This window comes from Gigantopelta aegis, chromosome 6 (assembly GCF_016097555.1).
Source record: "Gigantopelta aegis isolate Gae_Host chromosome 6, Gae_host_genome, whole genome shotgun sequence".
Classification (NCBI taxonomy): Eukaryota; Metazoa; Mollusca; class Gastropoda; order Neomphalida; family Peltospiridae; genus Gigantopelta; species Gigantopelta aegis.
In genome coordinates this window covers 38,646,786-38,666,666 of record NC_054704.1, presented here as the reverse complement: position 1 = coordinate 38,666,666, position 19,881 = coordinate 38,646,786, and the positions used below count along the sequence as shown (strand labels likewise).

Genomic DNA, 19,881 nt, shown 5'->3' with positions numbered 1-19,881 from the left:
AAAAAAGAAGAGTTCTGATAAACCAAAATGTTTAAAGCTGACAACCATGTGGAAATGGTTATTTACACATTACTGATTTAAATAAAACCGGTTGGTATTTTGATAAATACAATTTATAGGTCACAAGGTCAAACCAAGGTCAAGGTGACCACTTTGTATGCTACTATTAAAATAAAAGTATATTAACCCTAAATATTTGTTAAAAGAACACTTATTTTGTTAAAATATGTCATCTCTATAGTTCAGACACAACAGTCATGGCAATACAATATCATTTTAATTAATTAATTCAATAAAATTATATTTTTGCTATATACAATGAGACAAAATAGCATATTAATGTGTGTACAACCCCACGAAAAGTAATACTTTTCATAATTTTCTATTTAACAACTCCTCCACGAGTCAATATGGCCATGTCATAGCTCATTTGAAACCTTGTTACATGTAATTACTGTTTATTACAAATGATTGTGTCATGATTAAAAGTAGTCACAATTTTATCACTTGACCCCAGTAATTTTGGTAAAAAAATTAAATATAATTACAAATAAATACCTTATAATTAGTACCTCTTAATTTTGAAGAAGGAAAATATTTGCTCCTTTTCTGAAATATTAAACCTATGTCACAGAGAATAATACTATTTAGGAGGAAAACATCTATTTGAAATTTAAATATTTTCCTCGAGGATTCCTTAGAATATCATCATAGTATCGATGTTCGATGTCATTCATATATACAAAATAGTACCTTAAATAACTTTTTAAATGGCTTTATTTATTTAGGTGTCATAAAATGACAGGCTGCATTATACATATTGGTGTTTATCCTGCTAATGTGTTGACTATTTCCTCCTCACAAAAACAGAGCTGTGCACTGAAAATGAGATTTGTTACTCTTGCAACGCATTTGATATCCTCTCTTACACCCATAAAAAACCCAGTTCATGGCAGATGTGCGAGGTTTCTGGACAATTCGTCAAGTATGGCTGATACATTCCAGCGTCCATCTTGATCCAACCCCATCTACTGGCTAAAAGGAGCAAAGATGCTGAGAGCAGAGCATCTCTCTAGATATTGCCACCTTGGTAGACTGCCCTTTTTATATGTTACTCCAGTGCAGCTACCATGGGTCATATTCTTTGCACCGATTTTCTCATGCTAAGAGCCTCTTGGCGGCCTTGTTCATAACAGTACAAAAACGTGTCAGTCATAGAGCAGTATCGTGAACCTGGAATCTCTCTGACTGCACTGACGAGATTAAGCAAGCAATGAATTAGTAAGTTCTGAAAGGAAGCTCCATGTGTAGCCCACATTGTAATTGTGTCATGCCCACAAAAGGCTGGTACTGTGTCGCATCACATTAGTTGGTGCATGGAACATATGCATGGATCGGGATTTATCAAGTTTGACAGTGGTCTGATGGGCAACCAAGTAACGAAAATTATGCCATGTTCCATTTGGCCAGTTATCATTAGCTGGAACGATAATAGACAACACTATTTACTATCAGTGACAACAGTACATACACGTCTTGGTTATACTTTTAGTGAATCAGTTATGTGTCCCATATCATATTCACTGCCATAGCTAGGACCCTGGGGCATTTCCCCAAATCACACCACTTCAGCCCCCCTAGTGGTATAATGAATTTACCAACTTTGAATAATTTCTCATAATAGGCTGTGAAAGCTTATTTAACATTTGCTATTTGATGGTGACGTCACAGTTTACGCCGGGCTATGACCTAATACTTTCTGTTTATGGCGTCATACTTGTTTTGAATGTTTTCAAACACAACAATTACATGTAAATAAATAACTTAAGCAGCTTAAAATGTCAGGTAGAGGGTAAAACGATAAAACGGAAGGCTGGAGGACCAGTGTCCGCGAGACAAAAGGAGGCAGGCAATCAAGCAAAAAGGGTGTCCGAATTGATACTGAATTTAAATGAGTCTTCTGTTGGTGTGGGCAATGTCGCAGGTCCAAGTATCATGGTACAGGAAGGTAATGTTTTTGGGCGAAAAATCCCATTTGAGATAATTCTTTAGAGGGTGATGGAATAGGATTACAGGTCCCATACAATTTGAAGCAAAACATTTGGGGTTATGAATATATTAATTTATCATTACTTCTAAAAGGTAATATTGAGTTAAATCAATTTGTGACATAAAAAATTGTAATAAATAAACAAGGAGAATTGGAAACAACACCGCAATCTTGTAAAGATAAAATTATGACAATTGAAAATTGGGACTGATGAATTTCTTGTTTATACGTCAATTTATTTCAGGAAATATCCCGAAAAATGGCAAGAGATGTTACAATACATGGAAACGATTAAAAATGCATCATGGCAAGGAACTGCGTTTGAATGGCGTACATATGATGAACAGTTCAGAGCACGACTAAGCCAACCTGCAATCATAGGGAATAATTATTTCTAACTTATGGTTCAAGGTTATGACACCACAAACAATGCAAAATAATATGGTTCCAAAGAAATCAAGATTAAATACTTGTAATGCTTTTAATAAATCAGTTTGTAAGTGGAAAGATTATAAATTTGCACATGTGTGTGAAAACATTTTCGGCAATCATGGCGCATTACATTGTTTTCGTACCCAACAAAGGAATCAAGCAAAGGGCAGTCAGCAATTCAATTCAGCTATGTTTAGGCAAAACACCAGTACGAAGTACGTTATTGTGTCAAGAGTTAAAAAATAAACTACCCTGATCAGAAAATAGAACAAGAATTAGTTGAAACTAGAACAAGAATTAGTTGAGAGTTTTGAACAAGGCTTTAAATTGCATTATTGTGGACCAAGAGAATATTTTGAATAAAAACAATTTCTGTCAGTCAGATTAAATACCACAATAACTTCGGAGAAAATAAATAAAGAAAGAAGTTAGTTTGGGCAGAGTAGCTGGACCTTTTAAAACTAGACCAATTCGTAATCCCCCAAAACCAAGAAGGAGAATTCAGATTTATTCATCATCTTTCATATCTTAAGGATAATTCAGTAAATTTATATATTGATGATAAATTATGTTCAGTCAACTATACAAAATTTGATAGGGCCATAGAAATGGTACAAGAATTAGGGAAAGGGACTTTATTATCAAAATCAGACATTAAGCCAGCTTTCAGATTATTACCAGTTTTCCCAGATGATGTAAATTTACCAGGATTCAAATTACAAGATTTGTATTATGTGGATTTGTGCATGCCAATGGGATGCTCTATATCATGTTCAGTCTTTGAAAAGATCGCCTGCGCTTTAGAATGGATTGTTAGGGATAGGTCTGGAGAAAGATTTCTGCTACATTATCGTGATGATTTCTTATTTGGGGGAAAAACAAATAAAAACCATTGTGCACAACTACTGCAACAATTTAAGGAAATATGTGATCATTTAGGTATTCCTTTATCAAAAGAAAAGACACTGGAACCGTGTACACTTCTTTACTTCTTGGGTTTAGAAATAGATACAGAAGAGTTTACAATAAAGATTCCAGTTGAGAAGGTTCAAGAAATTTGTCAAAAACTAAACTATATTTTAACCAAACAAAAGGTCACTTTAAGAGAAATGCAGTCTTTAATTGGATAATTAAATTTTGCGTGCAAAGAAGTACGTCCAGGTAGGGGTTTTTTTGTAGAAGATTAATTAATTCAATAGCTGGTTTAACATAACCGCATCATCATTTAAGAATAAGAAAACTTATAAAGCAGGATATTGAAGCATGGATAACTTTTTTTTAAAGACTTTAATGGATTTACAATATTCATCAATGACTACTGGGATAGCAGAGAAGTTTTGAATTTATATGCTGACAGTGCGGGAGATAATGATTTAGGTTTTGGAATATTTCTAAATGGGAAATGGGCAGGTGGAATTTGGCCATCTGATTGGCATGAAAACGGGTATTCAAATAGCATATCTTTACTTTTCCGAGTTTGACAGCAGTGGTCGTTTGGGGTGAATTATTGAAAGGAAAAAAAAGATAATTTTTCACTTAGACAATATTGGAATAGTTACAATGATCAATATTTTAACCTCAAAATCAGAAAATATCATGAAAATGGTTAGATATTTTGTTATATCATGCTTAAGATATAATATTATATATATAAGGGTAAATATGTTGAAGGTAGTCATAATGTTATATGTGATGCGATTTCCCGTTTGAAATTATAGGAATTCAGGAAATTGGTTCCATGGGCAGACAAAGAGCCTTACCCAATACCCGACCATCTATGGAAAATATTGAATTAGAGATAAACAAACTATTGGAGAAAAGTTTGTCTTTGAATACACAAACAGTTTATGAAAATGCATTGAAATCTTTATCGGATTTCAGACAATTGTACACTTTATCAAAGTTGTGTCCAGTTCCAGTTGATCATTTAGTGCAATATATAGCTTTTATGTCAATTAACAATTATTCTTTCAAAACAGCTCAGACATATTTATCTGCCATAAGTCATAAATACAAAATGAATGGTTGGCTAGATGCAAGAAAAGAATTTATTGTTAAAAAAGTACTCAAAGGCTTTAAGACAAATAAGCTAACAAAAGATGTTAGACACCCAATAACATTAGACGTACTTAAAAAGATTATACCATTTGTTAATATAGATATAGATATAGAAATAATAATTTAAAAATTCTATACATTTAATTTTAAGACATTCAAAAACTGCAGAAGGTTGCATGATTGTAATTAGTGAACTGCCATCTTCTCCTTTGTGTCCAGTACAGGTCATCAAGAAATTTATAATTTTGAGACCCAACATTAAGCAGAAATGGTTCGCTTGTCATGTTGATGGAAAACCTTTAACATGTTGCCAATTTTCAACAGTTTAAAAAAAAAATGCTTTCTGGAATTAATATGTCGACAGCAATTTATACATCTTATAGTTTTAGAATAGGTGCAGCTACTTCTATGGCCCTGAACAAAGTTTCCGAATCAGATATACAGAAAATGGGTCAGTGGAATTCAGAATGTTTTAATAATTACATTAGAATGGAAAACTCAAAGGTGTTTAAGTGAAATTGCCTTGTTTTTCACTGTTATTTTGATTAATTAATTTTTATTTCTGTTTGTCTATGTAATTGTAATCAATTTATTTAATTGTTATTGTAGAAACAGAATAATTGATTTGGATAATAGGTTCTTCAATTATTTACTGGGCATATAAAAGAGCGTGTCAACGATTAAATATGAACCTAAGGCTGGAAGAGAGGAATGTGAAGATAAAATGGGTAGGTGTCCGGGGAATGAAGTGGAATGATTTAGTAAACTTGTTCAGAATCCAAATTACTATGGAGGCCCTACAATGTTGATTATACATTTAGGGTCTAATGACATAGTTAATTGGAGATGTGATGACCTCTGCAGAGCAGTAGACAGAGATTTGCACCAAATTCAAGACTTCTTGCCAGCTACGTGTTTGGTTTGGTCGAATATTTCACCCAAATTATTTCGGTATGGTGCTAAAAATATAAAAACAATTGAGAGAAAACGGTTAAGAATAAATAGAAAGGGGCGGTAAATTGTTAAGCATTCTGCATTACATGGAAAATGTATTTCTCATTCTGAAATCACTTTTGATTGTCATGATTTATTTAGATTTGACGGTACTCATCTTTCCGAACTTGGTTCAGACATTTTGATAAATAATTTACGGGGTGCAATTGAACAATTTCTCGAAAAAGGAAAAAACTACAATTTATGAATAATTAATGTTATAGTCCAGAATTGGGGCAGTAGGTATTGACTTTCTGTGTGGAGGAATTATGGATGCATATTACACAAGTATTTATTAAATCTGGTTGGTTAACCCAAGGGATTTTAGTTTATTGTGGTTTGACAAAACATTAACATAAACAGTTACGGTTTAATGACTGCCTGATTTGCACGGCGTGCACTTCCCAGGGGTCATAATATTTGTTTGCCTGGTTTTCACAGGGAACAGGGTTTTGGCTACTTTGTCCTTTCACCAAGCTGGTGGACATGTAGCATTTGTTGTGGTTATTGCCTCCATGCTGAAGCAAGTTTAATGGGTATGCTATATATATGTATGTATATAAATATATGTGTAATAATAATAAATCTGCGGCCTATATATTCCACAGTCTATTAATTGTTGTTGTTTATTAGGAAGAACTGTTGTCATAATATATATATATATATATATATATATATATATATATATATATATATATACGTGTCATAGATCGTATGGTCGCCACTCCCAACAATATACAATTATGGCTATGCCATTGACCATGTCTGTACATGTATGTAGGGCATATTCTTCAAACGTTTTGGCAATGCAGTGCCTTGCATCAACATCTGGACTAGTACAATGCCTGGCATCAACATATGGCCTATTTCAATACCATAGATAATAAAAGATCAGTATACTCACAATACTGTGAGTGAAATTTTGCTTAGGTACCGTAATTAATATTTACAAAACACTTTTTGATGACAATTTTTGTTACAGTATCAGACATAAGACAAATCTAATAGTATGACATATTCGCAGTCAAAACTATAAGCTTAAACTTCAGCATGTTGAAGTCCCCAAGGTATTCCTAATGGCTTATCACACTCGGAATTTTGGTAAATTCCTTTACATATACGGTGGCTTATGTTGTTTAATGTTTCATAAAACAGTAACCTCTTTTCAAATGTGTATGAAATACTCAAGGGGCAGGATCTTCCCAGTCCCAACAAGTACTCCACGACTATTATATCAAAGACCATGGTATGTGCTGTCCTGTCTGTGGAAAAGTACATTAAAAAGATCCCCTGCTGCTAATGGAAATATTTATTAGGTTTCTATTGAAGATTACGAGTCAAAATTAACAAAATGTATGATATGCAATAGCCGATGATTAATAAATCAGTGTGCTCTAGTGGTGTTGTTATACAAAGCAAACTTTACCTTGCAACTTAAAATACATCACAGTGCATTTAGAAGCATTCCAGGTGATGGTTAGAGTAATATGTTATCATTTAAAACATTTATACAATATATTTACACATTTTTGCCTAATTTAACCCTATTTGACCTCATTTTGATTTTTCAAAATGCCAACCAGATTAATTTTGAAGAGGAACGTTTAAGCTATCAACTTATACCAGTCGTTTGCTTTTAACAAATAGGTTTATCAAAAACTTTTTTAAGGCCTTTTCTGGAATTGGCCTCTTGACTATTGGCGTTGTCGTGCTAACACAGTGGGGTGATCGCGTAAATTCTTGCAACTTCGCAGTAAGATCTAGCTACTTTTAACAAAACCGTACTGGATTCATACGCAAGTCGTAGTGGCATCGTATCTTGCTGATTCGTAGTGAATCTTGAAGCATTCATACTTCAATAGTTGTACGAATATCCCACGATTAACCATGAAAGTAAAGTTTGTTTTATTTAACGACGCCACTAGAGCACATTGAATTTTTTTATCTTATCATCGGCTATTGGACATCAAACATATGGTCATTCTGACACTTTTTTTTTTTTTTATAGAGAAAACCCGCTGTCGCCACATAGGCTACTCTTTTACAATAGGCAGCAAAGGATCTTTTATTTGCGCTTCCCACAGGCAGGATAGCACAAACCATGGTCTTTGTTGAACCAGTTATGGATCACTGGTCGGTGCAAGTGGTTTACACTTAACCATTGAGCCTTGCGGAGCACTCACTCAGAGTTTGGAGTCAGCATCTGGATTAAAAAGCCAGTACCTACCAGCCTGTAGTCCAATGGCTTAACCACTGCGCCACCGAGGCCGGCCGTGTAACCATGAATATCCCAAATGCATCTACGAACATACTACGGTTATGCACAATGCCCTCAAGAACTCGTAAGATTGAGTTACGATTTCAACTTTATTCACGATTACTCCCGACAGTCGGGAGTCGATCCAGAACAATCAAGAATACTGACGAAAGGCCAGGAACCCTCTACGGTCACAGTACGTATATCCAAGAATCACCTGGAATTCTTAAATCGGGCCCATTCGGGATACAATTCGTGTATGTGAGACTTGGGTTTAAGTCCTGATGAGTCGGGAAGGTACGCCGACTATTTTGAAATGTTCACAAATGTTGTGTTAAATCGTCCCGCGTCGGCGTGAATCTTGGCGAGTCATAGCGAGTCACCATGCTATTCCTGGTGAATCGTCCTGAGTCGGCATCAGCTTTTAATCACGAATCACAAAGATGTGGTACGACATCAGTACGATGCACGACGACAACGGTCAAGACTCACGCAGACTCAGGATGATGTTACACGACCCGCGACGACACAAGCACGAATTGGGACACTGACGACAAAAACAAGTTGTGGCTAATTCGTACTAAGTCGTCGCGAGTCTTGTTGAGTCGACCCAGTACAATAAACAGCTCCACGAATAGTCGGCGTGAGTCGGCATTCACGTCGTGAATGTATGACCAGGGATTTAAAATCTACTACGTATGGAATCAAATAATTCAAATGTCTATGATGATCTACGATTTCTAATACCTTTTAAAAATATTAATCAAGTGGTGTACCATTTTGTCACAGCAACGCTTATACTGGACATCGTAGCAAAACGTATTTTGGTTTTACCTAGTTGGCCCCCAGTGAATGTGCTCCAGTATTATATCACACAGTAGACACCTGCATTTGTAACAGATGTAATTCACCATGCCAGTAATCTCATATGCATTTGTCATCTTGTAGAGAAACTTTTTAATCGGGACACCGATCTCTCAGACCATAATTTAATCGACATGTTAAGCCAAAGATAACTTTTAACCTACATTGATGAGAGTCAAATGATCGCAGACGAAAGTTTTAGAACATAGATAATGATGATCACCGTCATAATCATCCTCATCATTTTTATTATCATCCTCATCCTCATGGTGACTGTAACAATTGTTATAATGATGATTGTGATGGTGTTGATATGTCATGATGACAGTTCTGATGATGATGATGATGATGATCGTTATTATTTTTATCATCATCATGATAGTATTTCGGATGTTATTGATGATGATGATAATTGATGATGATGATGATGATGATGATGACGTCCACAATGATGGTGATTTGTTGTTTTTGATGATGTTGATTGCGGAATAAAGGAGTAGAACTTACTATAAAGTAAAACAATAGTAAGTAGTTTATGCTGAAGTAGTTGATATTTGATAACAGGGGAGCTGAATGCGGGACGATCGGACATATTGACGAATTGAGCTCCTCGAAAGCAAAAGAACCGCATAGAGCTCCTCTGGGAGCTCTATACGGCGTTACAGTGCGCTCGTGTGTTTTGGGTGCGTGCTATCCACATATGAGGTGCATTGATGCATGTGTGCGTGTGTGTGTGTGTGTGTCTGTGTGTGATCTAAGTTGAAATACTAATGCTATTTATTTCTAATTAACAATTCTCTTAGATCGATCAGGCGGAAATGTATGCACAAACTAATTTAACTCTCGGCTGCTGTGAGCTGCTATCATGCCATTGCCAAACTCAAACATACACATCTATTCATAAACTCCCCTGCGCGTGCTGTAACCTCATCGTGGTGCAGGGGTGTAACATTCTCTTTGAGAATGGCCAATACAGCACAAATTGAAGTTTACAGTAAAATTCGGTGTCCGTAAAATTCTGTGATATTTGTATTTGTATTTTTGCACAGTTCTTTACACTGTTTTTGTTTAAACCTTGAATTTTTATATTGATGTTGATCATCACTTTATTTATTTGTATTACCATAGTTTGACACCCAATAGCCGATGTATTTTTCGTGCTGGGGTGTCGTTAAACATTCATTCATTCATTCATTCATTCTATTCATAAACTATAATAACGGAAACGAAATGCTAAAACGTTGTGGGTGCTTATGTGTTTGTGAATGTGTGTGTATGTGTGACTGTGTGTGACTGTGTGTGTGTGTGTATGTGCATGTGTGTGTGTGTGTGTGTGTGTGTGTGTGTGTGTGTGTGTGTGTGTGTGTGTTAGGCCACCAGGTGTGTTATTACTGTAAGTAAAAATAATTTCATTATGAACTACGATATACCTTGTGTACAGTCGTCACCCTTCCATCCTGGGTCACATCCCCGAAAACATTTTCCAGTAGCTGCAGGACATGGAGACGTGTATTGAGAATCACAGTGACGAGCAGCACACGACTTGATACAGTTGGAGCCGTACATACCATGGACACATGCTATACAGAACAGAGAAATACTATTTTAAACTGTTTTACAAATGACATAAACACTACTACAACTACTACTACTACTACTGCTGCTGCTGCCGCCGCTGTTGCTGCCGCCGCTGCTGCTGCCGCCACTGCAGCTGCTGCTGCTACTACTACTACTACTACTACTACTACTACTACTACTACTACTACTACTACTACTACTACTACTACTGCTATTTCTACTAGTACTAATAATACTACGACTAATACTACGACTAGTACTACTACTACTATTACTATTACCACTACTACAACTACTACGGTTACTACTACTAGTACTCCTTCCTGATTTAGTCACTGGCCACGTCAGAGGTTAAGCCCGAGGTGGGCGTTTTCAAAACCTTCGTGGTATATGAGCAAATTAAACTAGTACCCAGGTACTAGTATTACTGCCGCTACTTCTACCATTATTACTACTAGTAGTACCACTGGTAGTGGTACTACTACTACTACTACTACTACTACTACTACTACTACTACTACTACTACTACTACTACTACTACTACTACTACTACTACTCCTACTACTAATTATAATCCATATTGTAATCGTTACAATTATTGTTATTATTTACTGCAGCATTTCATGTATTTTTTTTTCATGCTTATATTTAATTAAGAATCAAGCACGCTTTCTCGGGCTGTCTGTCAAGGACTGTTGGAAAGTGGCTAATTGTTGGTGAAAGAGAAATCACGGGAGTGGCATTATACCTACTCACCGAATCGTTAAACTCGCTTTAGGTGGGAGCAGGGATGTGAGTTTGCGCCATTGTAAGATGTTTCCGACTAATAAAATATTTCTACGATTAAACTCATTAAATATAGTTTCTTGTTTAGAATATCAGTGCCTGTCTACTCAATGTGTTTCTGGTCATCTTAATATTTGTAAGAAGCCCAAACTGGATTTTGTCATCAAATGATTTCGTACGTACGAAAAAAACATATTTGAGGAAATAAACTGAAATTTAACCTAGTACAAATATTAGAACGATCAGAAACACGTTTAACATACAGCCACTAATATTTTATGCAGGAAAATATATTTGATATGTAATTACAATCGTTAAAAAGTCTCTGTTAGTCGATAACATCTTAAAAGTTGCAGCAAACTCAGGAATGTCCCTTTAACTTCTGCATACTGACTTTATTCTAAAGTTTAATTTTACTTCTCTGTGATATTTGTATTTTTTGCAGTTATTTAAACATTGTTTTTGTTTGACTCAGATTGAATTTTTATATTGATGTTCATCATCACTTAATGTTTTGCATTTCCCATAGTTTGAAACCCAAAAGCCGATGTATTTATCGTGCAGGCTTGTCGTTATTTAACCTCTATTCTATTCTATTAACCCCTGCATCACCGAGGCCGGCATTATTCCAGCAAATACTTTATTTATTTATATTTAGATAACCACTACACGTCTCTGAAGGGCGAGCATGTCAAAAATCTTTTGCTGCTAATTGAAAACAAATAGTAGACTATTTATTTACCAAGAAACTGTACACAGCTGTCGGATGGATTCGAAATGTTGATATAGAGTTAAACAATACTGACCATTCAATTTGTAAATATTACAGAATCACAAAAGAAATACTACTACTTTTCAGATATAAAGCGGAATATACATTGTGCTCCTTGTCCGCATTCATTTTAATGTTATAGAATTAAATGTTAATAATCATAAACTGATTCGTATAAATGCATGTATAACCACCCCCGCCACATAAGTTAGTTTATGCATGCTAGAGATCAAATTTATGATGAAATGAGAAATCATAAGCAAAAGATATAACTTGTACGTGTATATGCAAAAACAAAATTGGCTACCTTGTGCACAGTCAACTCCCATCCAGCCAGCTGTACACCCCCCAGCATCACAGGCTCCTGTCTGTATATTACAGGATGAAGATGATACACATTGACGCCGATTACAGTATTTCGCACAGTTTGGGCCGTAGTTGCCATTCGAACATGCTGTAATGGCAGAAACTGGATATCTGGACACGTTCATATATAACATTCAGGACTCCTGACAACCAGAAGTGGTTATGTCCTCTCTTTTTGAGAATTAGCGCAGTTCTCTAGTTCGTGTTTATTTTCTGCTTTTATGCTAGCCCGAGTACTCTGACTGTAAGAGAGCTAGACGGACATTTGGACATAAATACGCTCTCATTACAGTCAGAGACCAAGCTATGTAATATTTTGGCAATCGCCGACCACCAAAAAGTAGTCAAAGATTTCCGCTCTAATACCGAATACCACAACAATCCTATGTTTGACGTCAAATACATTTACATCGACCATTTTTGAGTTACTTGATTAAAAAAAAAATCATATATTAATCACTAATACACACACTACAGAAAGAAACCCGACAGCACCCAAATTCAGCTAAGCTTCGGCAAACTCCGGACAGCAGAATTCTAAGTTCGCCGACATATATCGTGACGTTGCGTCACATGATCGCCCACTCAACCAATCCGTCTTCCAGGGGCCGTCTCATACAATAATACGACAGGTGCCCGACAATCACCAAAAAAGTTTGTTTTGTGTAACGACACCACTAGAGCACATCGATTCATTAATCATCGGCTATTGGATGTCAAATATTTTGTACTTTTATGAGTGTTAGAGAGGAAACCCGTTATATTTTATCATTAGTAGCAAGTGATCGTTTATAGGCCTATGCCCCATCCCACAGACAGGATAGCACATACCACGGCCTTTGATATACCAGTCGTGGTGCACATGCCAAGCAGGCATACGACTCGTAGATCAAATACTTTTTCCACCTCGAGAAAACGTGAATGTAATATTGTTTCTGTGTGTGTGTGTGTGTGTGTGTGTGTGTGTGTGTGTTTGTGTGTGTGTGTGTGTGTGTGCCACTCAGAGGTGTCAACTTGTACGGTTTACCCGTAAGCCTTACGGATTTTTGCGATTTGCACGGGCTTACGGGCGTACGATGCAATCCTTACGGATTTTTATGATTTTGACGAAACAAATTTTTCGCCATCTCCATGCAATGCAAGATAAAGTTTGACGCAAACTGTTGTGAGTTTCAGGTGACGCCAGCTATACTCCGTGAGGCGAAGCATGCTACTGCCGTTTACAACAAAGAGCATGTCTGAGAAAATAAATGATCTGTGTCACAACACGCTGTAGTTTGTTGTTGTATTTTGTTTGTTATTGCATATAGGCGTGTTACAGCGAGATCCTATACCAAAATTGTGCTTTATAATGGTGTTGACAATTTGTAAGGATTTTTTGCAGATCGTAAGGATTTTTTGTCATCATCTTACAGATATGAGTAGTCCCAGGTGAAACCTCTGGTGCCACTCTCTGTAGCTCTGGTGATTGTCCACAGCCCAGTTGTAAAGCGCTCACTTCATGCGTGGTCGGTCTGGGATCGATCCCCGTCGGTGGGTCCTTTACGCTATTTCTCTCTTCACCCAGTACACCACGACTGGTATATCAAAGGCCGTGGTATGTGCTATCCTGTCTGTGGGGTGGTGCATATAAAAGATCACTTGCTACTAACACTGATAAAATTACCAAATATTTGACATCCAATAGCCGATGATTATTGAATCAATTTGCTCTAGTGGTGTCTTTACAAAAACAAACACTTTTTTTGGTGATTGTCGGGCACTTGTCGTATTATTGTATGAGAGGGCCCCTGGAAGACGGAATGGCTGAATGGGCGATCATGTGACGCAACGTCACGAAATAGGTCGGCGAACTTAGAATTCTGCTGTCCGGAGTTTGCAAAGCTTAGCTGAATGTGGGTGCTGTCGGGTTTCTTTCTATAGTGTGTGTATTAGCGATTAATATCTGAATTTGTTTTTAATCAAGTAACTCGAAAATGGTCGATGTAAATGTATTTAACGTCAAAATGTCCGTCCAGCTCTCTTACAGTCAGAGTACTCGGGCTACTTTTATGCGTGTCGGGTTTTTTTCTTTAAATTCGTTTTATTGTGTGTGTGTGTGTGTGTGTGTGTGTGTGTGTGTGTGTGTGTATGTGTGAGTGTGTGTTTAGGCTATCTGGTGAGTTATTACTATAGAGTAAAAATAATTTCATTATGAACTACGATATACCTTGTGTACAGTCGTCACCCTTCCATCCTGGGTCACATCCCCAAGAACATTTTCCAGTAGCTGCAGGACACGGAGACGTGTATTGAGAATCACAGTGACGAGCAGCACACAACTTGCTACAGTTGGAGCCGTACATACCCTGGACACATGCTATACAGAACAGAGAAATAATATTTTAAACTGTTTTACAAATGACCGGCCTCGGTGGCGTCGTGGCAGGCCATCGGTCTACAGGCTGGTAGGTACTGGGTTCGGATCCCAGTCGAGGCATGGAATTTTTAATCCAGATACCGACTCCAAACCCTGAGTGAGTGCTCCGCAAGGCTCAATGGGTAGGTGTAAACCACTTGCACCGACCAGTGATCCATAACTGGTTCAACAAAGGCCATGGTTTGTGCTATCCTGTCTGTGGGAAGCGCAAATAAAAGATCCCTTGCTGCCTGTCGTAAAAAGAGTAGCCTATGTGGCGACAGCGGGTTTCCTCTAAAAAAATCTGTGTGGTCCTTAACCATATGCCTGACGCCATATAACCGTAAATAAAATGTGTTGAGTGCGTCGTTAAATAAAACACTTCTTTCTTTTTTCTTTCGTTTTACAAATGACATAAACACTACTACAACTACTAGTACGACTAGTATTACTATTACTTCTACCACTACTACTACTATCATTACTAGTAATTACACCCACTAAAACCACTACCACTACTACCACCACTACCACTACCACTACCACTCCCACTCCCACTCCCACTACTACTACTATTATTATTATTATTACTATTACTAATACTACTATTAGTATTACTATCACTGCTATTATACTACTACTACTGCTACTAGTACGACTACTACTACACAATTACTACTACGACTACTAGTATTAATACTACTACTACTATTACCACTACTACTGCTACTACTACTATTAGTACTACTATTATTTCTACTACTATCACTGTTATTTCTACTAGTACTACTAATACTACGACTATTAATATTACTATTGCTATTATCACTACTACTACTACTATTACGACTACTGCTACTGTCACTAATACTGCTACTATTACTATTAGTACTACTATTATTTCTACTACTATCACTGCTATTTCTACTAGTACTACTAATACTACGACTACTAATACTACTATTACTATTATCACTACTACTACTACTATTACGACTACTGCTACTGTCACTAATACTGCTACTATTACTATTAGTACTACTATTATTTCTACTACTATCACTGCTATTTCTACAAGTACTGCTAATACTACGACTACTAATACTACTATTACTATTATCACTACTACTACTACTATTACGACTACTGCTACTGTCACTAATACTGCTACTATTACTATTAGTACTACTATTATTTCTACTACTATCACTGCTATTTCTACTAGTACTACTAATACTACGACTACTACTAGTACTACTACTACTATTACCACTACTACTACTACTACTACTACTACTACTACTACTACTACGATTACTACTACTAGTACTCCCTCCTGACTTAGTCACTGGCCATGTCAGAGGTTAAGCCCGAGATGGGCGTGTTCGAAACCTTCGTGGTATATGAGCAAATTAAACTAGTACCCAGTTACTAGTACTACTGCCACTACTTCTACCATTATTACTACTGGTAGTACCACTGGTACTACTACTACTACTACTACTACTACTACTACTACTACTACTACTACTACTACTACTACTACTACTACTACTACTACTACTACTACTACTACTACAACTACTACTACTACTACTACCACTACTACTACTACGATGACGACTACTAATTATAATCTATATTGTAATCGTTACAATTATTGTTATTATTATTTATTGCAGCATTTCATTTATACTTCTTTTCATGCTTATATTTAATTAAGGTTCAAGAACGCTTTCTTGGGCTGTCTGTCCCGGACTGTGGTTTAGTGGCTAGTTGTTGGTGAAAGAGAAATCACAGGAATGTCATTGTACCTACTCACCGAAGCGTTAAACTCGCTTTACGTGGGAGCAGGGATGTGAGCTAAAGTAATGTCGTAAATAGAATAAAAGTGATTTTCGTCGATATTAAGTAAATATTATGTAAATATCTATTTAATGATAGTCTACCTAATTTAGCATTTACTTCTTTTGGCTCTCATTGATGTACAAGGTGGTGTTTACTCTTGAAATTAAAATAAAGATGTCAGTAAACAGGTGATTTGTGCACTTTATTGGAACAGACTATAATAAATGTTGATCAACATGTGTCAATTTCATTGCTGTTACAAAATATGAGGGACTGTTTCTGATGACAGTTTACCCCTATTCCTCTCCAAAACAAAATATTTGTAGACATTTATAAGTTACTTTTGAGCAAAACTGTCCAGAACCATTTTGAGTTTGTGATCTATTATACCGGTATTAAAGGTGCTATCTCAAAGTTGCATAATGACAGCTATTGCAAATCATGTTTTTATTAAATTTTGCTTTAACATTTAAAAACTACATCTTTAACTATATGCCCATAAATGATTATAGGAAATAATTTTATTTAATAACAGAAAATACATTTTTATTGTAGAATCCTTATCACAAACAGATGCTCACTTATAACTATGATATAGCACCTTTAAGTTGTTGCAACATTACGTAAATTTCTAATGTACTAATATTGAATTTATATTCACTAAATCTGCTGGTCATAATTAATAATTGATGCTGCAATTCAAAATAATCAGTTAACTTGCAGTTTTAAATTAAACGTTTGTTTAAGGGTAAATGAAATTGACAAATATCATCAAAAATGTGTTATGGTCTGTTCCATTAAAGGTCACACATCTCCTGTTTACTGACAACTTCATTTTAATTTCAAGAGTAAACACCACCTTGTACATCGATGAGAGTCAAAACAAGTAAATGCTAACTTAGGTAGAGTATCATTAAATAAGTATTTACAAAATATTTACTTGTCAGTTTAATATGAAAGAAATAATTGATGAAAATAATTTTTATTCTATTTCCGACACTACTTTAGTACCTAGTGGTTATGTCCTCTCTTTTTGAGCAATAGCGCAATTATCTAGTTCGTATTTATTTTTTGATTTTACGAGTGTCGGGTTTTTTGTTGGTTTTGTTCAAATTCATTTTATTGTGTTTGTGTGTGTGTGTGTGTGTGTGTGTTTAGGCCATCTGGTGAGTTATTACTATAGAGTAAAAATAATTATATTATGAACTACGATACCTTGTGTACAGTCGTCACCCTTCCATCCTGGGTCACATCCCCAAGAACATTTTCCAGTAGCTGCAGGACACGGAGACGTGTATTGAGAATCACAGTGACGAGCAGCACACGACCTGATACAGTTGGAGCCGTACATACCCTGGACACATGCTATACAAAACAGAGAAATAATAAACAGAGAAATAATATTTTAAACTGTTTTACAAATGACATAAACACTACTACTACTACTACTACTACTACTACTACTACTACTACTACTACTACTACTACTACTACTACTACTGCCTCTACTGCTACTACTACTACTACTGCTATTACTTCTACTACTACTAATACTACTAATACTATACTACTACTACTACCATTACTAGTAACTACTACCGCTGCTACCACTACTGCAACTATTACTACTACTACTACAACTACTGCTATTATTACTATTACTGCTACTATTTCTACTAGTACGACTAGTATTACTATTACGTCTACTACTACTACTACTACTACTATCATTACTAGTAATTACTACCACTAAAACCACTACCACCACCACTACTACCACTCCCATTGCCACTACTACTACTACTACTACTACTACTATTATTATTATTATTATTATTATTACTATTACTACTACTACTACTACTACTATTAGTATTACTGTCACTGTTATTATACTACAACTACTGCTACTAGTACGACTGTTACTACACAATTACTACTACGACTACTAGTATTAATACTACTACTACTATTACCAGTACTACTGCTACTATTACTAATACTGCTACTACTACTATTAATACTACTATTATTTCTACTACTATCACTGCTATTTCTACAAGTACTGCTAATACTACGACTACTAATACTACTATTACTATTATCACTACTACTACTACTGCTATTACGACTACTGCTATTGTCACTAATACTGCTACTATTACTATTAGTACTACTATTATTTCTACTACTATCACTGCTATTTCTACTAGTACTACTAATACTACGACTACTACTAGTACTACTACTACTACTACTACGATTACTACTACTAGTACTCCCTCCTGACTTAGTCACTGGCCATGTCAGAGATTAAGCCCGAGATGGGCGTGTTCGAAACCTTCGTGGTATATGAGCAAATTAAACTAGTACCCAGTTACTAGTACTACTGCCACTACTTCTACCATTATTACTACTAGTAGTACCACTGGTACTACTACTACTACTACTACTACTACTACTACTACTACTACTACTACTACTACTATTACTACCAAGACTACTACTACGATGACGACTACTACTACTACTAATTATAATCCATATTGTAATCGTTACAATTATTGTTATTAATATTTATTGCAGCATTTCATTTATACTTCTTTTCATGCTTATATTTAATTAAGGTTCAAGCACGCTTTCCTGGGCTGTCTGTCCAGGACTGTGGTTTAGTGGCTAGTTGTTGGTGAAAGAGAAATCACAGGAGTGGCATTGTACCTACTCACCGAAGCGTTAAACTCGCTTTACGTGGGAGCAGGGATGTGAGCTAAAGTAATGTCGGAAATAGAATAAAAAAGATTTTCGTCGATATTAAGTACATGTTATGTAAATATCTATTTAATGATAGTCTACCTAATTTAGCATTTACTTCTTTTGGCTCTCATTGATGTACAAGGTGGTGTTTACTCTTGAAATTAAAATAAAGATGTCAGTAAACAGGTGATTTGTGCACTTTATTGGAACAGACTATAATAAATTTTGATCAACATGTGTCAATTTCATTGCTGTTACAAAATATGAGGGACTGTTTCTGACGACAGTTTACCCCTATTCCTCTCCAAAACAAAATATTTGTAGACATTTATAAGTTACTTTTGAGCAAAACTGTCAAGAACCATTTTGAGTTTGTGATCTATTATACCGGTATTAAAGGTGCTATCTCAAAGTTGCATAATGACAGCTATTGCAAATCATGTTTTTATTAAATTTTGCTTTAACATTTAAAAACTACATCTTTAACTATATGCCCATAAATGATTATAGGAAATAATTTTATTTAATAATAGAAAATACATTTTTATTGTAGAATCCTTATCACAAACAGATGCTCACTTATAACTATGATATAGCACCTTTAAGTTGTTGCAACATTACGTAAATTTCTAATGTACTAATATTGAATTTATATTCACTAAATCTGCTGGTCATAATTAATAATTTATGCTGCAATTCAAAATAATCAGTTAACTTGCAGTTT

The 19,881-nt window shown here is 35.6% G+C and overlaps 1 protein-coding gene across 1 annotated transcript in view; it reads right to left on the bottom strand.

The window, feature by feature from the left end:
- Positions 1 to 8,110: 8,110 nt before the first annotated feature.
- LOC121374527 (multiple epidermal growth factor-like domains protein 11) overlaps positions 8,111 to 19,881 on the bottom strand; it is a 29,800-nt gene continuing 18,029 nt past the window's right edge. Inside the window, exons 4-7 of the mRNA XM_041501631.1 lie at positions 17,619 to 17,768; positions 14,367 to 14,516; positions 10,085 to 10,234; positions 8,111 to 8,211 (exon numbers count right to left, since the gene is read on the bottom strand). Of these exons, the coding sequence (XP_041357565.1) occupies positions 8,111 to 8,211; positions 10,085 to 10,234; positions 14,367 to 14,516; positions 17,619 to 17,768 (551 nt within the window). The remainder of the gene's footprint in view (positions 8,212 to 10,084; positions 10,235 to 14,366; positions 14,517 to 17,618; positions 17,769 to 19,881) is intronic.